A 27,119-nucleotide genomic window follows, 5' to 3' on the forward strand; every position below is an offset into this window, starting at 1 on the left:
CTTCCCTGCGGTGGTGGAAAGGATGTCATCCAATCGTTGATTGTGCGGCCGACAATTGTCTTTTTTAAATATAAATGTGCAAGAACGGCATCCATGGGATGAGAGAGAACAGTCTTGCGCTTTTTATGGGCCAAGTCACAGGTTTTCAAAGGTAGAAATTGGGAATGTTGCAGAGGTGGGCTAAGGTGTGCTCGCCCCCGTGGCTCTGAGTGCTAGCAGAGCCCAGCGCAATTAAGCTACTGCACCTGGGCAAGTAGCGAAATCCCGCACGGACACGCAGGTGCGCCCGTGTTTCGGCGCGGTAACCGTGGAGTCTAGCGCAATTATACTACTGCACCTGGGCAGGGAGCAAGATCATTTAATAATTGGAGGCCACCAATTAGGGCAGTAGCAAGATCACACGCGGACACACAGGTGCACCCATGTTTCAGCGCTCTAACCATGGAGTTCAGCGCAATTATGCTACTGCACCTGGGCAGGTAGTGAAATCACGCATGGACACGCAGGGGCATGTCTGCGCACAATTTTGCGACCTGTCCAGGTGCAGTAGCATTATTGCGCTGGACTCCGCTAGCACTCAGAGCCATGGGGGCAAGTACATGTCACCGTGCCACCTTAGCAGCTCACCTATGGAATGTTGCTTTTCCTCACATCATCTGTGTTTATCCTGGTCTTAAAACAAGTGAGCCAAGAGAAGCGGCCCAAATATCTTTATGTCTGAAATATGATTGAGCTGTAAAGAAATGTCACAAAGATTACTTTTCTTATTGAATGGTTTTATTCTGGCTTAAAAGAAGGCCCGCTTTTCCGTAGCAAGATACACTGAAGGGACGTCATGCTGCTGTTCATTGGGGTACAGTACACCCCAATTAGTAAACTCAAATAACTGATGGGTAAGTTGAAACCAAATCATACTTTCATAATATCTCATTGGTATTTACAGTTTAACTGGTTTAAATAAGTTTGGGACACCTTATACAATATACATAGTTATTGCAACAATACAGCACTTGCCTTTTGTCTAAAAAGCCCCCTCCAAACTGTTCAGTATCATGATTTGTGGATTCCAAAAAGGCGTTAACATGCAGAATATTACTAAACAATCGTATCTAATTCTACAGTTGCCAAATACTTGACCTCATATGGAAATGAATTACAAAATACTTCCTTATAGTGCTATACAAAAAATATAAAATTATGGTTCTATCACTTTAGTATTCCCATTTGCTAACAGTGCATTTATCCACATTTTATCACTACTGAACACGAAGGAAAATGAACAAAAATTCAGCAAATTAGATAAAATATTTTAATCTTTGGATCCCTTTATTCTTGAGGCTTTCAGATATACATAAAAATACAAATTATTAAAGATCTGTATCTAATTATAACTTAATAGCAAAAGAAGTCATAACTAGTTATTCAGAATTAACCTCAGTTACTCCAAGCAAAATCACTCTAGTGATACTGGGGTAAAAATGAACAATCAATGTCTCCAAGATACAGTCCATCAAAACTCTGGCAATCGCAGACACTAAGCAATCATTCTTAAGTATGCCAACAATACAAAACAACATTTTAAGAATCAGCATATGGAGACATTTCATTTTTATTCCAGGCACATCAGTGGGAACAAGAAGTCAATGACTGGCTCTTTTTTCACTTACTATCATAACATTACCTGCAAACTGTGCATAAAGTGTTAAAGTTTTATCTTTATCTAAATAGTCCCTTAGTGTGGTCCAATCCTACAGCAAGACCAAAAACTAGAAAATGGATTACTTGCAAGAGAAATATTTTAATCCTTCTGAATAATGGAAGAACATTTCAAATATTTATTGGTAGTCAAGATATAAAACCAAACAAATTTAAAGCTGAAAAGCTAGAAAGAAACCCTCCAAACATTTGTTTAGCATTTCAACACGGCAGTTTTGTAGACTTAAAAATGTTTATTCTTAAAAAATTAATTGCTTTTTATACAGCTATACAAAATCCCTAGTGTTTCTTTGGCAATGGGATAATCATGGAATTATACAACTATAAAAAGCTTCCTTTGCCTAAGAAACAGCATTTTCCATGTTTATACTTTTTTTACTGACAAACCAATTTTTTTTACTGCCCAGCATTCTATTTGACAAAAATTACAACTATCTGAAAAGCGATTATAGGATTTCAAATACAACCTTCACTGGATCAACACACTCACAGTACTGACGGCCTTCTGCATACAATTGTCTTTATGGCCTGCAGCAATTATAAAATACAATTTTAATTCAGAAAAAACCCTTTCTGCAATTAAAAAAAACCTAAAACTCCACTGAAGTACTGCTTTATACTTTTAACTATGTGTAAGAAATTATTTAAGTTTTCTATCTCAAATATATTTAAAATTCTTATTTTTGAAGATGGCCATATTTTCAAAAAAAGTTACTGCTCTTTTGAAATTAAAAACAAACGCTAGTGCTGGTGACGTTTTAACAGCAAATGAACATAATTCTTTGCAAAACCCAACACCTTCTCGGTACCATGAAGATCGGCAAGTCCACCTGCTTTCAAATTCTTTGTAGATTACGCTGCAACTTTGTTGTCTTTCTAAAAAGCAATACAAAATTAACATTACTTTTGGTTCAAGCTGGTATAAAGTCATTTTGATCAAGATCATAAAACATTTTGAAAGATGGGCAGCCATACAAATTTGATAATAAACATGTCATCAAATTTTCAAAATGAATGAGTTTCATTACATCTACTAGATCCTGCCAGTTATGTGTGATATAACATAAACTGCTACAATAATACGTACCGTACATCAAAATATGAATGGAATGGAACAATTTAGGCTCTTAAGAAAAAAAAAAAGCCATGCCTCTTTCTTTAGCACTGTAAAAAGTCCCAATGCCTGGTGGAGATGGAAAGTTTCTGGTTATTGCTGGGGCGTATGGCTAATGTTGTTAGACAGAGATGTGGTCTGACTTGATGAAAATGAAACTACACCATGAATTTGTAGCTCATTTAATGTGCTGCTTAATTAATTGAACAAGGCAGGGGCAGAAAAGGAAAGGAAAAACTGGCAGGAAGATTCATAGAACCATTTCAGGTTTTGTTTTCTGTTTCTTTGTACTAAATGAGATCATATTTGTAAAAAAGATGTGCTGAAATAATGGTACCACAATTAAAGTAAAAAGTGACCTTTACAACATTACTTTTTAACATACTTTACATCACAAAAACACATATATCTGTACACAAGATTAAAATTTACTATTACAATTTTGCAACTGATCTATTACCTTTTACCATATACCCCCAAAACATAATCAAATTATAAAGTTGTTTACTTCTGAAATGTCTGCCATGTAGCAGACATCTCTTTTCCTCTTCCTCATCTCCTCCCTACATTTTCTCTTCTAACAAACTCATTCTCTCTTTATTACTTCCATTACTTTCTTTATTTGCTTCACATTATATGTATTGTTTAAAGAAATACAATTGTTTTTCTTTGATTTTTTGATATGCTTCAAACTATGTAAAATTTATGACTTTTTTTAATTGTATATCCTCATTCCCTTTTCCCCCCTTCCCCCCCTTTTTTACTTTAATATTCAATAAACTATTTTTTAAAGTAAAAAGTGAGTGGATTATCTAAACCAGGGGTGTCCAACCTTGGCAACTTTAAGACATGTGGACTTCAGATCCAGAATTCCTCAGCCAGCAAAACTAATGAGGAATTCTGGGAGTTGAAGTCCACAAGTCTTCAGGTTGTCAAGGTTGGACACCTCTGATCTAAATTATTTTAGTTCTGTAAATAGCACTATAATTAGTAATTTATAGATTAGTAATAATATTGGTAACTGCCTTACCCTATATTCAAAATCCGCGAACTCCCTGCCACCACGGCCACCTCTATATCCACCACGAAAACCCCGAGGAGCATTGAAGGGTCCTCTTGTGTTTGCACGCCCTCTACCTGGCCGGAAGCCACCAGCTCCTCCACTTCCCCCTCTGCCTCTGTATCCCCCCCGACCACGGTTAGAACGCATTGGAATTCCAAATGTCTCTGCATTTAGTCTTCTTTCCTCTGCCCAGTTTGGTCTTCGGTCTCTGAAAGATACAGAAGTGACACGTTGCTGTTGCTTCAAGTTATGACCGATTTCTTCCTAAAAACATACTTCCAGTAAATGACCACTAGAAATACTAGGGTTAGTTAGCAAAATGAAAAGTAAAAACCCTATTGCAGCGTATTATGAAATGCCTTTCTCAAACCTTTAGTAGTAGAAACCCAAAGGAAGAGACAAGTGGATTTAGAAATGCCAACACCTTCATTAAGTTCCACTTGGGAGAGAACTGAGATCAGAAGGGATTCATTAAACTGTTGATAAACTGATCTAGTGCTTAGAAGTCTCTCAAATGTTTTAAAAAAATAGGGCGCACCTTTTTGCAAGAGAAAAATGATGAAACAACCTTGTCCACTGCCTCAGCCTTCAATTTTGAGAAAACCCGCCTGATTTTAGCAGAAGTCTGAATCTCATTGCCAGGCCTGCCATCTTCAGCTTTGCTGGCATCCATGAGAGACATGAGAATGGACTGTGAAACTCCACCAAAGAGGCGTCAAATAGCATTGGACACTGACATTCAATGGAGAGAACCAGGGAAGAAGGAAAAACGCTGGTTTTGTATAGAAATATTCAAATCCAGCTTTACTTATGTTGTAATCACTTGACTTTAGTAAAAGTAAACCGTTCACTTCAAAAATGGAGACAAGGGTCTTTCTTTCCTAACTGCTCAAATCAGAAAAAGCCTGACATTCAGAAATCCCCATCTATGGTTCATATGTCCTGCAGCAAAATGAGCAGAGTAGAATGAACTGTGCCATGCCTGAGTACAGAAGAAAGATTATACCTATAGAAACAAGCTACTAGTATTCTTGTAAGATAGAAAGCATTTTTAATTGCAGACACTGCAGTCAAAAGTTGCACCCATCTACACGATGGACTAGCCCAGTTCATTTACTGCCTTCATTCTGCTCAATGTGAAAAAGAAACTTCAATTCTTTATTCACATTCAAAATTCTGGCTCAGACATGCTACCTGTTAGTGTCAAAGGAATGCCATGTGTAGCTTGCTCTGAAAAACTTGGTACCTGTTGTCATCACAGGAAATGTTATCAAAGAAAGACTTGGTTTTGTCATAGTAGCAATTGGGGCCAAGTGGATCCTCCTCATCGGCATTGCCTTCACTGTTTTGAGTGTCAACACCTGAGTCACCTTTATCTTCCCCGTTCACAGGTTTTTCAGGCTTATCCTCTAGAAAATCAAGAGGGTAAAAGTAAAAAAACATCCTCAAGGACCATTCTGGGAAAATAATAACTATTTAAATTCACTATCACTGCCTGATCTTCTTGGGTGCTTCTGCTTTTGGAGCAGAACAGTTCAATGACAGCAAACAACATTGTCACATAGGGGAAAGAAACCCCAAAACTGGGAAGAAACACAAGTTGGCGCTTTTATTTTTTTTTCTGTTTCTTTTTGTACTCTTTTACTACACTTTATCATATTCCTGTAAGCAACAGAAACTAAAGTTACACCAGGACAGTTGGCTAGATCCCGATTTAGTTACATTTAGAATCAAAACACTTGAAGTCATGATGGCTTTCAATCTATTCTAAGCATGACTGGTATGAACTGAAATAATTACATTCTATTAATTCAGACTATTAGGGTACTTAAGTCTGGTGCAGTTGCATCCCAGCAGCCGGTTAGGTCACACAGAATTGGCCTTCTCCAGATCCCGTCAGTCAGATAATGTCGGCTGGTGGGGCCTAGGGGAAGAGCCCTCTGGAATGAACTCCCTCCGGAGATACGTACCGCCCCCTCCCTCCTGGTCTTTAGTAAAGCTCTGAGGACCCACCATGGGGGCCGTGAGTGATGAGATTTTCTCTGGCCGATATTATGAATGATTGAATTGGATGAATATGTATGTCTGTATATAGGGTTTTCTAACACATTTAGTAATTTTGTATAATTCTTTTTAAAATAATTTAGATTTCTTTATATATATTGTTGCATTTATAATGTTATAGGCCACCCTGAGTTGCCTCGAGAAGGGCGGCATAGCAATCAATCAATCAATCAATCAATCAAACAAACAAACAAACAAACAAATTTATTTATTTTAGGATATAAGACAACTTTGCAAATTACTTGAGGGAAAAGGAAAATTATGTAAGAGAAAAGTCAAACTTTGAATATGTCTAAATAAAACCTCTCTTTCACAAAAACACCCATAACACATAACTCCAAAGTCAGCAAGGCTCATAAAAATAAATTTTAAAATGGCTCTGTTCGCCACTTACCTTTCAGTTTTAGCTTATTATGAAATTCACGATCTATTTCATCTTTATTAAACTGTGCATTTGCACTTTCAAAGTCAAAATCCTTCTCAAACTTCATGGGAACATCCCGCCTAACACCAAACCTTCCTCTGCCTCCCCGATGACCTCCCCGGCTCCTCCGTGAAGGTGCACCTGGAACTGTAACAACAAGAACAACAGGAAAAAACGGGGTCTAAAGGCACCAGAGATTTTCAGGTTTTGGTTAACAATATCCTAAATGACATTCAACCTTGACCAACAGGTTGTTTGCCAATGCTAACTTATATCTGATGTCACCAGATAAGATCAGTTTATTGAAGATATACCGAATGTTTTATTTGGATTAATTAGCTTAAAATGTCACAGAAATCCTGAATTAATGCCTTCCATATGATTGAAGATTGTTCTACTCAAATCATTCCAGGATCAAAAATATTTGCATTTTGGGTAAGACACAAACTTAAAAGTCTTCAGTGATGAATAACATACGAAATATCTTTAGAAAGCAAGCCCTGCTCCCACCCCCTCTCTCAGGAGGGGAAAGAAGTTGCATTTTCTCTTTGACAAACAACATCCTTGTATTGTCTGAATGAGGAGCTAGCTGTTTGTGGATCAGAACTGAGATCCACTCTGGTCCTGGTTTCTTCCAATCAGCACTGGCTGAAACAAGTTACCTTCTCTTTATTCAGGGATATAATGCAAGATGTTCTATCCAGTTGTTCTCATGTCCAAAGGAAGCAGAAAATGAGAGGGGGGTATTCTTGTAGTATCAGCCCTTTGTAGAACTTTGATGGCATTGTAGTATTGCAACATGCCAACCAGAGACCAATTAGATCCCCCAAAGTTGGCCTTCTCCGGGTCCCATTGACTAAGCAATGTCGGTTGGTGGGCCCACGGGGGAGAGCCTTCTTTGTGGCGGACCTGGCTCTTTGGAACCAACTACCCCCCAACATATATACCGCCCGTACCCTACTGGCCTTCCAAAAAGTCTGGAAGACCTGGCTCTGCTGATAGGCCTGGGGGGCATGAGAATTTACAGCCTACTCCCAGCCAATACACTTTTTTGACTGGTATGTGTGATGGTATAACTGTTCGGTTTGGGATTTGGGTTTTTTATTAGTATTAATTATTAGGGTTTTTTTTATAGTTATAGGGGATTATACTAGGGATTGTTTTTTTTAATGTTTTAATGTTGAATTTGACTTTTTAAGTGTATCGTTTCATTGTTGTGAGCTGCTCTGAGTCCTGTAGGAGTGGGCGGCATATAAATGAAATAAATGAATAGTTTAGCCCACCCTATGGCAGAATATTTTATTTTCAAAAGTGGTTTCAGTTTACCTATTTGTCGCCTGTTTTCATTTCTTAGATGTTCTGCTTCACATCTTGTCACTTTCTGCGCTTCAACTAGAAATAGAGGAAATGCAAGCAATACTTATAATAAATACAATAAATAGATTAATAACTCTGTTTAGCACAAAAACACAGAACTGATAGCAAGTGGAGTAGGGGTTTGTGAGAAAGCCGACTTGTTCACCGCTTCAAATGCAGGTGTACAAGATTTTCTGTGCACATTTCAAATGGGACCTATCAGAAACAAGACCTGAACAAAACCAACAGGGTTAGGGGATGCTTTGGTCTCTGCATAAAGTGCAAGTGGTCCTCATTAAACAAACATTTGCTCCGTGGCCAATTGAACTTGTGATGGTGCTGAATGAGTGGTACTTAGGAATGATCCTCAAGATTATGGCTGTTAGTATACTGTATGTTGGGTGTTGCAATACAGAAGCTAACAATATAAGTCTAACACTGTACCTTTAAGAGTCATTTGCTGGTTGGCCATAAGAGGGAGCCAACAATGTTCCTCTTGGGGGAGTTTATACTAGAGAGATTTTATATTTGCTGTGTGTATATTTTGCTGTGTGTGATAACCTGGTTTGTAAACCATTATTATGATTCTATGTGTATGATATTGGACTGTGTAACTATTGTTTATTTGCCTATTGGTATATAATAATATTGTATATTATTGTATAATAAGAGACGGAGTGGCGTAGCAGGTAGAGTGCTGTACTGCAGGCCAGTGAAGCTGACTGTAGATCTGTAGGTCAGCGGTTCAAATCTCATCACTGGCTCAAGGTTGACTCAGCCTTCCATCCTTCCGAGGTGGGTAAAATGAGGACCCGGATTGTGGGGGCAATATGAAGTGCTATTGCTAACATGTTGTAAGTCGCCCTGAGTCTAAGGAGAAGGGCAGCATAAAAAAAATTGAATGAATAAATGAATGAATAAATAAATAAATTGTTCTATTTTGTACTAAATCTAATTCATTGACTGACTAGCCCACATTGCTACAGTTACTCTGCTTAGTTTGTTGAAGGGTTATTATATTACCTAGCCATTCTAACAATGCCCATCACAGAGGCCCTGTGGTTTTTATTAACGTGGTTCAGTGCTCAGCAATTAGCCTGGATTCCATCCATTCACTGTGATTTGAATTCCATCCACCCATTCACTATGATGTGTAGCCTTCCCTGCTGGTTTCCCACAAGTAATGTCAATGGGGAAGCTGGGATCATGTAAGGGCCTTGCTTAGTGACAGTGACTGAGGCCTGCTGATTGTCATCGCTAAGTGGCATGCTCCAGTGAACTCCATTGCTTAGTGATGATTATTCTGGCCCCAATTACTGTCTTTACGTAAGTACTACCTGTATGTTGGCAGTAGAAAAGTCAAGGTTGGTGGGATGGATTGCATTGGTATAGCAGTCGTTTCTAAAAAGGGAGAAAGAAAGGTGCTGGGAAGGTCAGGGTGGGAAGCCAGTGCCATGGGGGCAGGTGAGAGATGTTGCGCTCTTAGCTCCTGAGAAGAGAGACATGACAGGCTTTGTCTCATGTGGGGCTTGGGAGGAATCAAGATATTCCTGGTTTCATTTCTGCAGGCAGATCATCTCTATTCCACTTTAGCCCATGAGACAAATCAAGATTCAATTACATGGATTTTCAAAAGACTAATAAAAAGACCAAAATGTCTAAAACACCCCACCATACACAATGTTGCAGCATTATCATACTAGAGTAATATCCTACCTCTCCTGTGATCCTGGTGATCTAATGTTTTTTGGTTGAGGGACCCAAGGGGTCGGTTTGAAATAGAACTTCTCCCGACTGGGACTGAGGCAGGTAAATGGGCCGTTTGCGCTGCTTGTTCCAGGGTTGGACTCTTTCTCAAGTGATCTAAGGGAGGTGGGGTGGAGCGAGCTGAAACAGAAGCAGGAATACAGTATTAGCTTAGGTCCCTCCTTTAAGAATTCCTTGAAAATATACTAATCCACTTGTATTATTTACTAACTACATAGTAGATATGACTACTATGTCATAACTTTATCAGACAGAATTTATCTGTGAAATTAGATGAAAATATGCCCCCATCATCTTGCTGTAAATCTTTATATTTCAGTCACTAATTATCTTCCCATACATTTTTCTCCTCTCTCTTTTAAGAAGGAAAGGATCCGGTAATACTGGATTTGCCAGACTTAGGTGGGGTGGATAATTGTATCACTTATTTAAATCTGTTCAAGACATGGCATTAATGTTTTATAGTCATTTTCTTAAGACAACGGCTTAAAAAGAGATTTAGCAAGAAGGAAATTGCTCTCTTAAGTTCTAGAAGACTTGTTATCTGGTTGGAAAAACAGTGTGCATCCTCATTGCACAGAATTAACTCTCAGTTTATTGGGAAAAGGCACAATAAAATACCTTTCAATTATGTTTACTTATTGTGTTAATGTTATAACATGGCATTAATCAGATCACTGAAAATCCTAAAAAGTAATACATTTTCAGAAAGTTTTTTCTCTCAAGTGAAATGTATGTTCTGACATGTCTCCGAAATAGGTTATGAACCTATTCAAATAACAAAGCTACCAGTAGATATATTAGCAAAGGAAACAAGCAATATTTCAAATTCTTAAGTTTGAAATATCTTGTTTTGAGTTCAAAATATTTTTGGAATCATAAAAGAGAACGGGAGCAATTCTGGTTAGGCTGGACCGACTGTTTTGAATTTTGAGAAAAGACATTTATTTTTGAAATACATTAAATTTGAGATGCTTTGAGTACCACTACAGAACAGACAAAATAATATGTAATTGTAGAATAAAACCAACCCAATACAATTGTACTTGAAAGCCACAGAATAAAATGAATATTTTCCTTATACCAAAGAATGTAGTACAGTAGTTCATGATACAGAATTCTCGAGGAAAGAATTTTTCAACAGCGACACCACTCAGAATATCCCATTCATAGAGTTCAATTTATCACAGCTTTTGTACCACTGTTGTCTGATGGAAAGATTTAATCATTTGCAATGAGATAAAGCTTTCAATAATGAAGCAAGAAACAGGTTATATAGGCCGTCCTTGACTCAATTGAGCCCAAATTTTTTTTTGTTGCTAAGCCAAACAGGTATTAAGTGAATTTTCTCCCATTTTACCACCTTTCTTACCACAGTTGTTAAATGAAATGTGGCAGTTGTTAAGTTATTAACACAACTGTTAAGTGAACCCAGTTTCCCCATTGACTTTGCTTATCAGAAGGTTGTAAACAGTAATCACATAATTCTGACACACTGCAGCTGTCATACATACAGATCAGAGGTGGGCTGCTAAGGTGGAACGGTGATGTGTGCTTGCCCTCGTGGCTCTGAGTGCTAGCGGAGTCCAGCACAATTCTGCTGCTGCACCTGGGCGTGGGCCACAGGTGCATCTGTGTGTCCATGCAGGATTTCACTACCTGCCTAGGTGCAGTAGCATAATAGCGCTGGACTCCACTAGCATTCAGAGCCACAGGAGCGAGCACATGTCACCGTTCCACCTTAGCAGCCTACCTCTGATACAGATCAACAAGAGTTTGAAGGGACCTTGTAGGTCATCTAGTCCAACCCCCCTGCCCAAGTATATACGTGCCAGGTGCAAAGGGTCTGAATTTTAAACATGAGATCACGGAGATGCTGCAGTAATCTACTGTGAAAAACCATCGTAATCCACATTTTCCAGAGCTGTTGTAACTTTGAATGGTCATTAAACAAACAGCTGTAAGTCAAGAACTATCAGTATATCCAGCCAAAAACATATGAGGGCATGAGAATCTAGGTTCCTTCTATGACAGGAGTGTCAAACTCAGATCCAGCCCAGGCATGCTTCTATCTGGCCTGCAGGGCTGTCCTGGAGCCTGGAAGCTCATTTTCATTGGCAGAGTACTCTGGCCACCGCAGGCGCCAACAAAAGTGATATCGAGCTTGCCACGCCCCAACGTCCAACACAACCCTGATACAGCCCTCAGTGAAATTGAGTTTGACACCCCTGTTCTATGATATGTTTGTTTGCATTTATAGCTGCTGACTAGTACTACTACTTCTCTTAAATAAGGATTTTAGAAATTATATCCTCACTAAGATCTAGTGTGACCCAACATTCAAGGAACTTCAGCACAAGGTTTTAATATCCAATATGGAAAAACAGGGCAGAGTATATAAAAATGTTGTGTTGTGCTATCATTACTGTTTGGAGAAATTTATAGCAGGGGTCTCCAAACTTGGCAACTTTAAAATTTATGGACTTCAACTCCCAGAGTTCCTCAGCCAGCTTCGCTTACTTGAAGAATTCTGAGAGTTGAAGTCAATAAGTCTTAAAGTTGCCAAAGTTGGAGACCCCTGATTTATAGAACTCTTATTACGTTGTGAAATACATGAATGAATACATTACAATTATAAGGACCAAGAAAGGATTAATTGTCTACCTTGAGAGAGCTGTGTTTTTAGTGATCTTGCATCTGTGGTAAAAGTGGAACCAATTGCACTGTTTTGGGACAAACTAGTACTCGCTGGAGTTTCTGTTCCAAACGATGTTAATGAATTTCCTGCATCAAGATAAAAGAACGTTATTTTTACCATTATTTTTTTCAATAGATCAAGTCACTCAAATACCTTGGGTGTCGGCTATGTGTGGCTCTATATGGGATTGCCCTTGAAGGCCATTCAGAAGCTGAACTTATCCAAAAGGAAGCAGCTAAAGGCATCCCTGTTTGCCCATACTCAATTGCAGAGTCTCCAACCTTGTCAACTTTAAGACTTGCAGCCTTCAACTCCCAGAATTCCCCAGCCAGTGAAGTTTCACTGGCTGAGGAATTCTGGGAATTAAAGTCTACAAGTCTTAAGGTTGCCGTGGCAGGAGATCTCTGCTCTACAGTGCAAGTATATCTTTTTCTTGTTGAAGAAAAAAAACAATGCAGCTTACCAACACCAACAGCCCCGAACTGCTGACTCACTAACGGGCTTGGACTAAACTGACTGTAGGCCGGCATTCTGCCGAAAGGGCCATAAGAACCCACAGACTGGAATGAAGAAGTAGAAGATGATCCTAGAGAAGACTGAAGAAAACAATATTTGGAAGAGACTCATCAAGGCAGCGTAAAATAGAGCTCCAAAAGAGATTTTGTGCTGTTTTCTAGAAATGAACAATGACCAAAAGAGACTCTTCTTTTAAGTCTTTCTTGGCGTGCAAGAAATTCAATTGTCCATTCATAAAAAATCATTTTCCACATTGTAGACATACTTAATTTTGATTTTTATCAACTCATCAGTCATTAATTAAGGTAACTAAGAATGGAATAACAATGACTTCAACCTGAATATGAGGCTATGTCTACTAAAACTCTTAAGTTGTATTGGCCACTGCCTCTTATTCTATGTTTTGTTATTCTAGCAGGAACATGCATGTCAAATTACCTTTTTTTCACATTTGCATCATTTGTATGTCTTGTTGATTTATAAACACTTGCTAAGGCATTTGCTAGCATTTTCCCTTGTGGAGTTCTGGGAAAACAGTGTTCAAAGGCTCTGAACCATGGTGCTTTTTAGTTTTTTCACCTGATTGGAGGTCCACTCCTCTAATGTGCAGGAGGATTTTCCCCCTCTGCCCAGAGGGAAGGGGAAATACCTCAAAGTGCTGGAGGAAGAAACTTTCAACTATCCTCTCCAGTTGCAACCTTCCCTGCTGGCTTCCCAATGACGTTTGGGGGAAACTGGTAGAGAAAATTCTGAATGGCGATCACCTGATTGCAAGGCACTTGGCAACTGGACATAAATATGAACAAGCTGCCAAACACCTGGAATGCATCCATGTTTTACAGTGCTCAGAAGGGCCTCACAGCACCCATTCCAAAGCTGTTGTGACTGCAAATAGTTATAAATGACCAGCTATAACTCAAAGACTATATATTAGATATTTGCCTTGATCATTATTTTATTAATAGTACTATTATTATTTAAGATTCATAATATCCTGTTGGTAATTGTTATATGAAATTTAAGCTTTATTATTAGCCATTTAATAAATTAGAGATGATTAGCATTTCAGCATGGCATCTGTGTCTCTTTTTGAAGTTTAGGAAATCACATTTTTCCCTTGAGCCAAAGCCACTTTCTTTGATGTACAAAAACTAGCCTTTTCAGCAACCAAACAATAGAAGGGTCCTCTGAAGTCCCTTATTAAAGCTGTGAGTGTTAAAGATACAAACCCCCAAAGGCAAAAAAGAGGAAGATGTAATACACTGCAAGAATTTCTGTCTTTTTTCACGTCTAACAGAACAAAAACCTTGATTGCACACCAATGTTATGTTTTATTCATTGCTTCACACATATAAAGCATATACAGTCATACCTCGTCTTACGAACCTAATTGGTTCCAGGGGGAGGTTCGTAAGACGAAAGGTTCGTAAGACGAAAGGTTCGTAAGACGAAACATTGTTTCCCATAGGAAACAATGTAAAGTCAATTAATCCGTGCAACCAAAAAAAAAACCCCGCAAAAAAACTGCTACCACCCGGCTGTCACCTTTTAAAACAGCCTGGGGGCTTCTCAGCAACCTCCCGAACGCCAAACGCCAAACTGAACTTCCGGGTTCGGCGTTCAGGAGGCCGCCGAGAAGCCCCCAGGCTGTTTTAAAAGGTGACAGCCGGGCGGTGGGGCTTCCCTGCAGCCTCCGAACGCCGAACTCGGAAGTTCGGGTTTGGCGTTCGGCTTCGGGAGGCTGCTGGGAAGCTGCCCGGCTGTTTTAAAAGGTCACAGCTGGGCTGGGGGGCTTCCCAGAAGCCTCCCAAACCCCGAACTTTTGCTGAACTTCCGGGTTCGGGAGGTTGCTGGGAAGCCCCCCAGCCCGGCTGTCACCTTTTAAAACAGCCGCGCGGCTTCCCAGCAGTTTCCCGAAGCCGAACGCCAAACCCGAACTTCCGTGTTCGGCGTTCGGAGGCTGATGGGAAGCCGCGCGGCTGTTTTAAAAGGTGATAGCCGGGCTGGGGGGCTTCCCAGCAACCTCCCGAACCCCGAACCCAGAAGTTTGGCAAAAGTTCGGGGTTCGGGAGGCTTCTGGGAAGCCCCCCAACCCGGCTGTCACTTTTTAAAACAGCCGCGCGGCTTCCCAGCAGCCTCCAAAAGGTTCAGAAAAAATTTGCCTCTTCTTACGAACTTTTTTCGTGTTACGAACGCCAAACCCGAACTTCCGGGTTCGGCGTTCGGAGGCTGCTGGGAAGCCCCGCCGCCCGGCTGTCACCTTTTAAAACAGCCGGGGGCTTCCCAGCAGCCTCCCGAACGCCGAACATGGAAGTTCGGGTTTGGCGTTCGTAACACGAAAAAAGTTCGTAAGAAGAGGCAAATTTTTTCTGAACCCCGGGTTCGTATCTCGAGTTGTTCGTAAGATGAGGGGTTCGTATCTTGAGGTACCACTGTATATCGTTTATTTCTGTACCCTATATATATATAAATATATATGTAGTTACCCATTCCCTCAACAAATGCCTTTCACTTTGCCTCAAGTATCTATAGTTCCATTGTTGGGGAAGTGAAAAATCCATTATGCAAAGGTAGTGGGTATTTTTCTTTTCTCAAATTCAGGGAAATATTCAGCAAATATTTATGTATACTGTAGTAACATTCAATGCACTTTAAAACATACAAACACACACTCTTTACAATTAGACCTGACTCTCAAAAAACTCAGAGTTATAGTGTGATTGATACCTGAACAATTGCTGGATCTTGGGGAAGAGAACACTGTGGCTTAGGAGGTTCACAAACAGTTAAATCCTTAATATCACTTCCGCGGAATATAATGTATTCGAATACTTCATCACGAGGTGGTATAGGCCGATCAGTTGGTCTGTCTTCTGTTCCAAATGAACAAACTGCAGAACAAAACAATTTTATATCAATGTCACAAGTAAACAATTCCAGAATTTGAATCATTTAAGTATTTGCTCTAAGCCAAGGGTGTCAAACTCAATTTCATTGAGGGCTGCATTAGGGTTTTTCACCGGGGGGGGGGGGATGTGACCAGGTTGGGTGTGGCCAACTCAACATTACTTGTCGGGGTACCCACACACAGTTTGCAGCCCTCCCAAGGACCTTTTTCACCAGCAGAGGGTTGCAGGAGACCGAAAATGGAGCTTGGGAGCCCGTATTTGCTGGCAGAAGTATTGTGGGCCAGTCTTTCACTGTTTCCAAGGCAGCCCTGCAGGCCAGATCTAAGTACCCTGAGGGCCTGATCTGGGCCCCGGGCCTGAATTTGACATCCCTGCTCTTAGTCACGAGTGTCCAACTGCACCGAGTGAAGAAGAACCGTCTTGGACAATAATTAATGTACATAAATCATATATTAATGTTAAAGGTGCATGCAGTGGGGTATAGGTTGGACATACCTGCTCTAAGCAATCCTAGAGCAATATTACTCATACATTTGGTCTAGTATGCCAATATTTTCAAATTAGCATGATTTCTCAAAAATACAGGAGAGCTAAATGGAAGAATATCAATCTGAAACATTTATTTCAGCATTTGCATACTGCTCAGTGATGAATCTACAAAAATCTGTCGTATCATGCTAAGCTACCAAGGGTCCATCAGACACGAGCAATCAGAACCATTCAGCTTTATCGTTAGTCACCTAAGTTATAAGAATCTCACCAGACTGACTGCATTCCCTGTGGAAAGGCCAAATATGTAAGGTTTTTGATTCTGGAAGTCAGGCTTGGGCTGATTTCTGCAGCACAAGGACTCTAAGCTTGAACTCCTCTTAACATCTCCCTCCAGTCTAGCTGGAGATTCTACCAGAAAACTAAATATATTCTTACTGAAACAGTAATACCCTAAAGAGAAAATTAAGAACAGCTTCAAAGAAAGAAATAACTGAAAGCAATTCAGAATACTAAATATTTTCAGTAATAGCAGCTCGAAATAAGAGCAGAGCCTGTCTAAAATATATTTCAAGGCTAAAAAAAAGGGAACTAGCAAGCTATCTGCCCTTTCACTTGGATATATATTATTCTAAAATGTCAATATTTTTACCCTGTCCTTTTAAATTTTAAAATAAATAGCAGATATAATAGAGGTGGAACAAGGGCACTGAAATCTGGCTGAATGTCTGAGGTTGATATGCAAAGGACAGGTGACAAGTGACCATCAATCAGCAAGAGAAGATCTGTATCTGGATTTGTTGAACTTTATTACTGAGAATGTTTCTTCACATTTGTAGATCCAAAGAGATTTAACATCTTCTGAGAAAGCTTCCTCATGTGTGGAAAGTTCTCCTCTTTGAGAGAAAAGTAAAAACCCAGCAGTGCTCTGCCAGTAGTCTGTCAAACAGCAGGTCAATGAATTTAAGCTGAACATCGCTGGGTGTATTATCCACATTGCAGGTTAAGGGAGGAAAAAAATCAAATGCATTTCATTATCAACTATTCTGAGGTCTTTAAATTGCCTTGGAATGTCACCACACAGTGCACTTAATAACATGGATGAGTATCTGTAGAGTTTGATCAGCAGATAGCAGGGCTTCCTTTAGCATTGGCAAATGGGTAAGATTGTCGGTCTCCATTTGACTTGAAAGAAACTCACGATCCGGCCATTGTATAGTCCCCCAGGCCACATCCAGCCCTTTTCCTGTCTGGTCTGTGTGAGGTCAATTGGAAATTAGGAATCAAATGTAAATAAACGCCCCATGGGGCAGAAGATGCTCAGCCGAGTCAGGCTCTGGCAGCTCTGTAGTAGCCTATGTCCTGTCCAGGCTCTCATCCAAAGCCAAGGAGAAAAAGTCAAAATTGTCTGCTTCGTTTGGCAGCTGAAACTCCAGGTTTCCTGCAATGCCCTTAATCTTTTTAGTTACGGTTCATTTGGAGAGGGGCACATTCTCAAATGCCTTTTTTTGTCTGGGACACAGTGGCACTGTAGAGTCCACCAAACACTCTTTGGTAAATTCTCCATTAAAAAATGGCTTACATTTTTTGGTGATTTTGTGTGATACTACAAAACTGTTCTTGATTGGTCCACCCCTGGATGTGTGAAGCCTGGCAAAAAAAAGTCCTTGTTCATTTTCCAAGTTAGATAGCAAAGCATTAGATGCTGGTGCCCACTCTGCATGAGTCCAGCTGTTCTACTTCTCTGTGTGTTTAGTCACATAGTAGGGATTCAAATTGTAATCCTTAAACAAAGAGACCCGTATTTCACAAACTAAGCACATGGCTTTAGCTCTGTACTTCAGTAGATGAACACTTAGAAGTCCACATCTTGTTAAAAATTCTGCAGATGGACACAACTAAATGGCTAAAAAAACATAATGATCATAACTTGAGGACTACCCATATGCTGTGGCAACTGCTCTTCACCAAAGGTTACAGGTAGTCGGGTTATAACATCGTTGAAAAAAAGGAACATGACCAGTCTCTGAAGTTACAGATGTCACAGCATCCCATGGTCAAGTGATCAAAATTTGGATGCTTGAGAGCCCATCCACACACACCAAGGGCCACAACTCCTCCTATCTGTTGAAGTCTTCTATGAAAAACACTGCAGCAGGCTTTCTGGTAAAAATGTATTTTACTTTTCTTCTTAGCAAAATGTTTCTCTAAATAAACTATTACAATACTATCATACACTACTATTACATCCACCCACAAACCATTAAGCACTAAACCACCAACTCACAAACCACCCAGCACCAACACTATAACAAACCACTCACTACAAACCACTCTAACAAACCACACCCATGCAAGGGTATTACTCCTTATATAGGTTACAGCCAATCAGGCTGCAGCACAATTACCAAACACATGATTACGTACTGATTATGGCTTACATCAGCATTTCCTATGATTACAAACCATTTTCTTGCATTGTAATATTACTTCAAGAAATAAACTTATTTCTGACACCATCTACTTATCTCCCCCACCTACTATACACTTTTAGCTCCCTGAACTCTGAAGCCTCTGCTGCCCTTCCCCATTTTCCTGCTCCCACTGATGACCAAGTATGCCATGCCTGGTCGTGTGCTGTCCCACTCTCTCTCACACACAACTGCGGTTTAGTGGGGTCCCCGCAACTCCCTTCACCAAAAACACAGAAGTGTCCCAATTCAGCCCAGCCACAAGCAGATCAATGCTAGTCCATGGAGCAATGGCCAAGGAGTTCACAAGGCACCTGAAAGCGTCCCAACCAAAATAAAGAGGCAAAATTAAATATACAACACAAGAGGGTTTACACGGCATGATCCAAGTCAAGGCGTGGTGTCAATCCAAAGCAAGGCAGTAATCACAATGACCAGAAAACCCACAGCTAGGAAATGAACACGTCATTCCAGGCATGGCTGCCATCTGTCAGTTGTGCTGAAAAGCCAGATTCTGGTGCATCCCTCAAGAAGGGCCAGGTTTTCTCCTTGCAAGTAATCTAGAAGACCTTCTCTGCCCTGCGTGTTCTTGGATCAGCTGCAGAAGGCAGTTCCTCTTCCTCATCGCTCAGCAGCTGCAGCCTTTCCCCACCCGAAGCCTCCAGGCTGTCGTGCTGCAGCTGGGCTTCAGCCCAATCCCTCTCAGATGCCTGCGTGGAGCCACGGACCAACTCTGCACCATACGTTCCTGGAACTCCTCAGAGAGGGGCGGCATACAAATTATTATTGTTGTTGTTGTTGTTGTTAACTCATTCATTCTCCTCTGAGCTGACATCTGGAGATGTATCTGGGGAAGAATCCAGGGTCCTTAATAAAGTAACTGCTGGCCCAGTGAAGGGCTGCAAATATTTTTACTACCACACTGGCCATGGCTTGTTTTGTGGGTGTGGCTTGCCAGCCATGTGACCAGGGGAAGTGACTTGATGGTCATGTGGTGGGGTGGCTTAAAGGTCATGTGACTGGCTTAAAGGTCACATCCCATTTGGAATACTGTGTTCAGTTCTGGAGACCTCACCTACAAAAAGATACAGTAGTCCCTCACCTATCGCTGGTGTTACGTTCCAGACCTGGCCGCGATAGGTGAAATCCGCGATGGGGAATTTATCGACTGATAGTACTTATTTAAGTATTTATATTGTAATTGTTTGGTAAGTTTTCATTGTTTTAAGTGTTTATAAACCCTTCCCACACAGTATTTATTTTAGATACAGTATTTAAATACAGTATTTACAATTTTAGATTATTTTTTTTAAAAAAAAACCTGCCGATCGAGTTCGGCGGGCTGTTTAAATCTGCCGATCGACTTCCTCAGAAACCCGCAATGAAGTGAAGCCGCAGTAGGTGAAGCGCGGTATAGCGAGGGACTACTGTATTGACAAAATTGAAGGGGTCCAAAGACAGGCTACAAAAATGGTGGAAGGTCTTAAGCATAAAACGTATCAGGAAAGACTTAATGAACTCAATCTGTATAGTCTGGAGGACAGAAGGGAAAGGGGGAACATGATCGAAACATTTAAATATATTAAAGGGTTAAATAAGATTCAGAAAAGGTGTCTTCACATTTGGGTCATTTGAGATTCATATCACCAAGATGCCATATCCATCCTTCCATCCCTTTTTTTCCCCTTGATTCTGTTTTATCCTCTCCTTTTCTCATAATTTTTCAGCCTTCAAACTACATTTCCATTCTTGGGGCAACCCAATGGTAATCTTTGTCTATCTTGAAAGGCAAAGGAGAAAGTGAGGTGGGTGTCTCGAGAGCAGAGGGGTGGAAAATACCTGCCCTCGGTTTTGTCTCCCCATTAGTATTCCACATTTGGAATACTGGGTTCAGTTCTGGAGACCTCACCTACAAAAAGATATTGATCAAATTGAACGGGTCCAAAGACGGACTACAAAAATGGTGGAAGGTCTTAAGCATAAAACTTATCAGGAAAGACTTCATGAACTCAATCTGTATAGCCTGGAGGACAGAAGTGAATGATTGAAACATTTAAATATGTTAAAGAGTTAAATAAGGTTCAGGAGGGAAGTGTTTTTAGTAGGAAAGTGAACACAAGAACAAGGGAGCACAATCTGAGCTTAGTTGGGGGAAAGATCAGAAGCAACGTGAGAAAATATTTGACTGAAAAAGTAATAGATGCTTGGAACAAACTTCCAGCAGATGTGGTTGGTAAATCCACAGTAACTGAATTTAAAGATGCCTAGCATAATAATATATCCATCCTAAGATAAAATACAGGAAATAGTATAAGGACAGACTAGATGGACCAGGTCTTTTTCTGCCGTCAATCTTCTATGTTTCTATGGTTCAACATCAAAGTGCAAAAAAAAGGGTTCCTTCCCTAACAATAAAAACATTTTAAACAAGTGGCAGTAAGAAAGAAAAGAGAAAGGAAAAACAACAAAGTAAAGACAGCAAACTAAGCTTACAGTAATCACAGGTGAGAGGGATTTTAGCTAGGACAGAAGGGGATGGTGGTGGTAACCATTTAAACAAACATAACACCTTTTTCCAAATCCCAGACATACTGAGGTGACTATTCCAACATAGCCTTGTCCCAGTCTATACACAACCATCCACGACATGAGGCACTTCTACTTTTACAGATCCAGCATTACTGGACTGTTTCGCCCAGAACTCACAAGCAGGATCTTCAGATGGGCAGGTAAGCCTCACCAACAACAATCAGGACTGGCAACTCTGTGGCTAAGTGACAGGGGCATAAAGTGAACAATCATGTTACCACGTCCCCCTTACAATGGTAGTTCATCAGTTCCTGCTGCCGCTGTTGTTCAGGAAATCACCCCAGATCACTGATCACAATAGTTTACAATTCTGGGACTTCCTGCAGGCTTCCCCATTGAGTTCCTTTGCTGGAAACCAACTGTGGAGGTTCCAAGTGGCAATCCTGTGGCCATGGGGATGTTGTGACTGTGGTACAAGTAATCCTCGACTCACAAACATTTGTCTAGTATGGTTTGTTTGTTTGTTTGTTTAATTATTTATTTGTTTGTTGCATTTATATGCCGCTCACTCCGAAACGGACTCTGAGAGGCTAATAACGGGTAAAAAAATTACTAAAATTACATATATCATAAAAAACTATACATCCTAACATTCAATCTTAATTCCAGGCCTGCTGGAAAAGCCAGGTTTTAGCAGCTTTCTGGAAAACCGGTAAGGAAGAGATGATGCGAATCTCTGGGGGCAGTGGATTCCTTAGAGTCAGAGCCGCCACAGAGAAGGCTCTTCCCCGAGGTCCTGCCAACCAACATTGCTTGGCAGACGGGACCTGGAGAAGGCCGACTCTGTGGGCCCTTACTGGCTGCAATGAGGGAGGAAGGAGGAGGTGGTCCTGTAAATAGTCTGCCCCTGAGCCATTTAGGGCTTTAATTAAAGGTAATAACCAATACCTTGAATTGTACCTGGAGAACAACTAGCAACCAATGCAGCTCGCATAGAGATGGAGTAATACGGATGTACCTGCATTTTTCACCAGCCCCATGTAGAGCGTGTTGCAGGACAAGAGGTGATTAGGGCGCCCCCTGGTCAGGTTTGTAGTGATGGACACCCCCCCCGACCACCCCCCCCAAAATGACTTCTGAGAGTTTTCACATTTATGGCTGATGACATGACCAAAACTCAGGGGCTTGACAACTGGCAATTACAGGTAATCCTCAATTTACAACAATTCATTTAAATGACCGTTCACAGTTACAGCAGCACTGGCAAAGGTGACCAATGATCATTTCCCACACTTACAACCTTCGTAGCAGCCCCTTGATTAAGTGATCAAAATTCAGGTGCTTGGCAACTGGTTCATACTTATGACTGTGGCTGTGTGCCAAGGCTCTCTGATCATCTTTTACAACCTTTTGGCAAGCAAAATCAATGGGGAAGCCAATAGCAATCCTGTTATTAACTTATCAACCAATGCAATCTGAGCAATTGATATTGGAATATTATACATGCTTCCACAATGAAAAGCTAACAGCATTTTAAAATACTGACCAGACTTTAAAATGTCTTACAACCAAGATAGCCAGCCAAATACAGTGGTACCTGTCTACTTAAGAACTTAATTTGTTCCATGACCAGATTCTTAAGTAGGAAAGTTGGTAAGTAGAAGCAATTTTTCCCATAGGAATCAATGTAAAAGCAAATAATGCATGCAAACCCATTAGGAAAGAAATAAAATCTCGGAATTTGGGTGGGAGGAGGAGGAAGAAGAAGAGGAAGACAGTCGCTGCCAAAGGAAGAAGGTGAGGTGAGGGGAATCAAAAAAATCCAAAACTTTAAGACTTAAAAAAAAAAGAGGGACTCTGTCCAGGCCTTCCTGCCACTCTCAAATTTCCTGGGAAATTTTTCAGGGCTCGGGTTCTTAAGTAGAAAATGGTTCTTGAGAAGAGGCAAAATAATCTTGAACACCCAGTTCTTATCTAGAAAAGTTCTTAAGTAGAGGCGTTCTCAGGTAGAGGTACCACTGTACAGAAATTCTGTACTGAGAAAACCCGAACTTTTCAGTATATTTAGAAAAGAGTCATAACAATTAGAAAATGTGAGCTACTATGAAAGCTGTTATACTGTCAATCAGACTATATCTGGCTCGCTTTTTGGGGGGCTGGGCTATCTTTTGTACCTTCTGCCTGCAGAAGCAGTTTAAACATCAGGTCTCTCTTTACAAAATTCAGTCAGTCATTGCACTGTAGTTCCTATAATTTGAGTAAGCAGAGTTTGCTTAATTAGTCAAGATATTTTGCCTGCAATCAAATTTTGTCTTCATTTATGCTTCCTGGGGAAGTGACATAAGTTCTCTTTTTTAGATCAGTCTGCAGTTTTCTATGTCTATCTCAGTGTCTACTCTATACCAACCCCAAATTCAAAAGTAATACTTCTTGTACTTTGAACTACAACTCACATCACAACCTCCAGCAAGAGTCCCACAGCATCTTCAGGTATAGCTAAGATCCCAATTTACATGTCCAACTTCAGATAGTAATACGGGAATGTCTACCTGAAGATGTTGGAGGGCTGAAAAGACTTCCGAAATGTGTAGCGTATGTCCTCCCAATGAATTATTTCCAAAAACTATTTACTATTTCCAAAAACTGTCAAACTATTTACTAAGTCTGCACTACTATTGCTACTAGTTTTACCCCATCATCCCTATCACCCATTTCCTCCCACTTATGACTGTATGGCTATAATTTGTTGCTTGTATCCTAAAGATTTTTATTAATATTGTTTCCTCATTGCTTGTTTGATCCCTATGACAATTGTGAAGTGGTTTTTTACCTCACGATTTTTGACAAATGTATCCTTTTCTTTTATGTACATTGAAAGTACATAAGTCTTCGGAGTCTTCGGAGAGGGGCGGCATACAAATCCAAATAATAAATAAATAAATAAATAAATAAAGTATCTGCACTAAAGACAAATTCCTTGTGTGTCCAATCACACTTGACCAATAAAGAATTATATTCTAAAATGTGACACTAAATATTCCATATGGCAAAAACAGGGAGGAATGAAAAGCAGAACAGAAATATTTACCTAAAAAGATTAGGATCTTTGTTATCCTATCCACCCTAAGACTATCTAAAGACTTAATTAGCGGGTATTCTTTCTTTTTAAAGAAAGACAAAAAGAGATGAAACTCAACAAACAATAATGTGCAGGCGGAAGCAGAAACAAGACCAAGTACTGAACCGACCCAGGAAAGGCGTTAAAAAATAGGAAAAAAAACATTTGAAAACAAGTAACGCTCAAAATACTCCTTACAATGCTCTTAAAATAAAAAAAGGTTTTGAACCACTCAAAAACTACAACTGCTCAAAAAATAAAGGGAACACTTAAACAACACAATATAACTCCAAGTAAATCAAACTTCTGTGAAATCAAACTGTCCTCTTAGGAAGCAACACTGATTGACAGTCAATTTCACATGCTGTTGTGCAAATGGGAATAGTTGTGCAAATGAAATATTCAGTGAGAATATTTCGTTCCTTCAGATCTAGGATGTCTTCTCTGAGGGTTCCCTTTATTTTTTTGAGCAGGATATTTTCATTCAACGTTGCAAAGGCGGGTGGGGCGGCGATCGTCGCGTCAATCACAAAATTGGGCCAAGGAACCATTTGAAGCGGCCAGAGCCCGTTTGTCATTTTTCTCTCCAGATGCAAAGCCAGCAATCGGGCGCTCGATTAGCCGGCCGCCCGAGGCCAACGCGGGAAGGCCGCCCAGGAGAACGGGGGCAGAGGGAGGGAGGGATCCCCGTGAAGGAAACGAGGCCTTCGCGGTCCCCGGCTTCTCTCGCTGGCGGCGGGACGCGGCCCCTGCTTCCACACACACACCCCCGATACTCCAGGCCGGCGCTCGGCGAAGGGAGTCTGCTGCGCGCCTCACCCTTGGCCAGGGCCACGGTCGAGTTCTCGGTGTCGATGGTGTAGAGGATGCCCTCGTAGCGGATCTCGGCCTTGGAGATAAGGCTGATCTTGCTGCCGATGTACGGCGTGCCCCCACTCATGGCGCCGCCGACCTCGCCCGCCGCCGCCGATTCTGCTTCCTTCCCGCGCCAGCGGCCTCCGGGCTACAGCCGCCCCGAAGCTCCCAATATGGCGGCCGCCGCCTTCAACCAGCGCCACGAAATGGATGCCGGGAAAGAGGGAGCCACCTCTCGCGAGAAAGGGCGAAGGAAACGGAGATGGCGGGGAGGCCGTCGCTACGAACGTTGGGTGTTGTAGTTCAGCCTGGTTCGGATAGCTTGCCCCAAAGCCGGGGGCGCGGAGATTGCCCGAGAAGCCGTGGTCTGCCTCCCCGCCGGCACGGCAGTCTTTATCTCGCTCTCGGGGCCGGCTGCTTGGTCGCAGTACTCGGCCAGAAAGCATCTCTGTGCCGGGCTTCGCGGGTAAGGCAGCCTCTGCTCCCGCTCGTCCTCTGAAGGGTCCTTCCCGCCTGGCGGCCACCTCAATTTCACGGGAACGCCGGACCTTGTTCTGGGACTCGGGTAGGCCAAGTTGGCTCTTCTATGATATGTGGACTTCAACTCCCAGAATTCCTGAGCTACCATGATTGGCTAAGGAATTCTTGGCGTTGAAGTCCACAAGTCTTAAAGTTGCCAAGGTCTCGGGGCCAGCTGCTTGATCGCAGTAATCGGCCAGAAAGAGCATCTCTGTCCCGGGCTTCGCGGGTAGGGCAGCCTCTGCTGACCCCTGGCCTAGGCAGTTTAGTTCTTGAAGATTATGCACCGCCTGCTAAAACGACTAGACCAGGGTAGGCAAAGTTAGGTCTTCTATGACATGTGGACTTCAATTCGCAGAATCCCTGAACTACCATGATTGGCTCAGGAATTCTGGGTGTTGAAGTCCACAAGTCATAGAAGAGCCAACTTGGCCTACTCCCTGTTCTAAGGAACTGAGAAGCCAGGTGAAGAGAAGGCCACACTATCTGCAGGGGGATTTTCCCTCAGGAGGGCCATCATCGAGGAAGGCCAAGTCGTAAAGTGGGAGAAGCTCAAGGGGGGGATTCAGGCAGGACTGTCGACTGTTGACTGTTACCTCGTCACTGCCCGGGAGGTTTTGATCTGCCTCTGGGCGGCTGGCGTGGGAGAAATCAAAGGTGCCTGGAAGAGAGCAAGGCAGGCCTGGAGGAGAGGGCCTGAGGAGACCGGAATGCTCCGAGACAGGCGTCTTGGCCTCTGCCCTTAACTCTGAATATTGGGAGTTGTAGGATGCAGCCTGTGGGATGGAGAGCAGCGGGGCTTAAAAGCCTTCAAAGTGACACAGAGAAACCTCCAAGTGGCCTTAACGACTCTCTGAAAGGATGCAAATGACCAGCTGCCTGCAAAGAGCAGAAATCCTTCCATTCCCCACCATCCAGTTGAAGAATGGATGAGAAATGCTCAGGAAGATAAATCTATCTCAACATCTATTGTTGTCCTACCATCGCAGCACCATAGGGAGTGTCCTAACATATGGCATTCTCGCATGATATGGGAGAAGCTCCATAGGGGATAAAAAAAGCTTTATAGAGAATCATTAGAACTGCCCAGAATATCATTGGGCTCCAGCTACCAGCCCTGGACAATATCTTCACATCTCGCTGTTTCAGAAAGGTGCACAACCTTCTCAGAGACTCTTCTCATCCTGCTTGCAATCTTTTTGGACTGCTGCAGAACAATTAAAACTCGAACCACACATTTTCTGAACAGTGTTTCTCCCAGAGCTATAATTGCACTTAACAATGTACTAGACTAGAGGGTCACCATCAGTGAACTGCTGGACAATAATACTTGGTCTGTTGTGTGGATTGAGCATGTTCTTTCGGATTGTTACGTATGTTGAGATTGCTCTTGGCATCATACGAATTTTGTTGCATGGGTATACTGTGTACATGCATATGGCAACACTCTCTACATGCGGCTACCTTTGAAAAGTGTTCGGAAACTTCAGATCGTGCAGAATGCGGCCACG

At 41.5% G+C, this 27,119-nt stretch overlaps 1 protein-coding gene across 1 annotated transcript; it reads right to left on the minus strand.

Annotated features, from left to right (window-relative positions):
- Positions 1-759: 759 nt before the first annotated feature.
- LSM14A (LSM14A mRNA processing body assembly factor) lies at positions 760-25,671 on the minus strand. Its single transcript, XM_070760666.1, has 10 exons — positions 25,054-25,671; positions 15,446-15,609; positions 12,666-12,798; positions 12,169-12,288; positions 9,454-9,624; positions 7,708-7,773; positions 6,352-6,528; positions 5,140-5,302; positions 3,861-4,101; positions 760-2,592 (listed from the first exon to the last, which is right to left on the minus strand). The coding sequence occupies exons 1-10, from the start codon at positions 25,172-25,174 to the stop codon at positions 2,569-2,571; spliced, it is 1,380 nt and encodes a 459-aa protein (XP_070616767.1). The 5' UTR covers positions 25,175-25,671; the 3' UTR covers positions 760-2,568.
- Positions 25,672-27,119: the final 1,448 nt, after the last annotated feature.

The sequence above is a fragment of the Erythrolamprus reginae genome, chromosome 9, assembly GCF_031021105.1.
Source record: "Erythrolamprus reginae isolate rEryReg1 chromosome 9, rEryReg1.hap1, whole genome shotgun sequence".
NCBI lineage: Eukaryota > Metazoa > Chordata > Lepidosauria > Squamata > Dipsadidae > Erythrolamprus > Erythrolamprus reginae.

What these genes read in the sequence shown, in the direction of transcription:
- LSM14A (XM_070760666.1), bottom strand. Translation starts at nt 25,174, where the DNA reads ATGAGTGGGGGCACGCCGTACATCGGCAGCAAGATCAGCCTTATCTCC. An exon ending in AAGATCCAGCAATTGTTCAG is followed by an intron (nt 12,799 to 15,445) that starts GTATCAATCACA and finishes TGTTTTCTTCAG; the next exon opens with TCTTCTCTAGGATCATCTTC. An exon ending in TCACCAGGATCACAGGAGAG is followed by an intron (nt 7,774 to 9,453) that starts GTAGGATATTAC and finishes CTCTATTTCTAG; the next exon opens with TTGAAGCGCAGAAAGTGACA.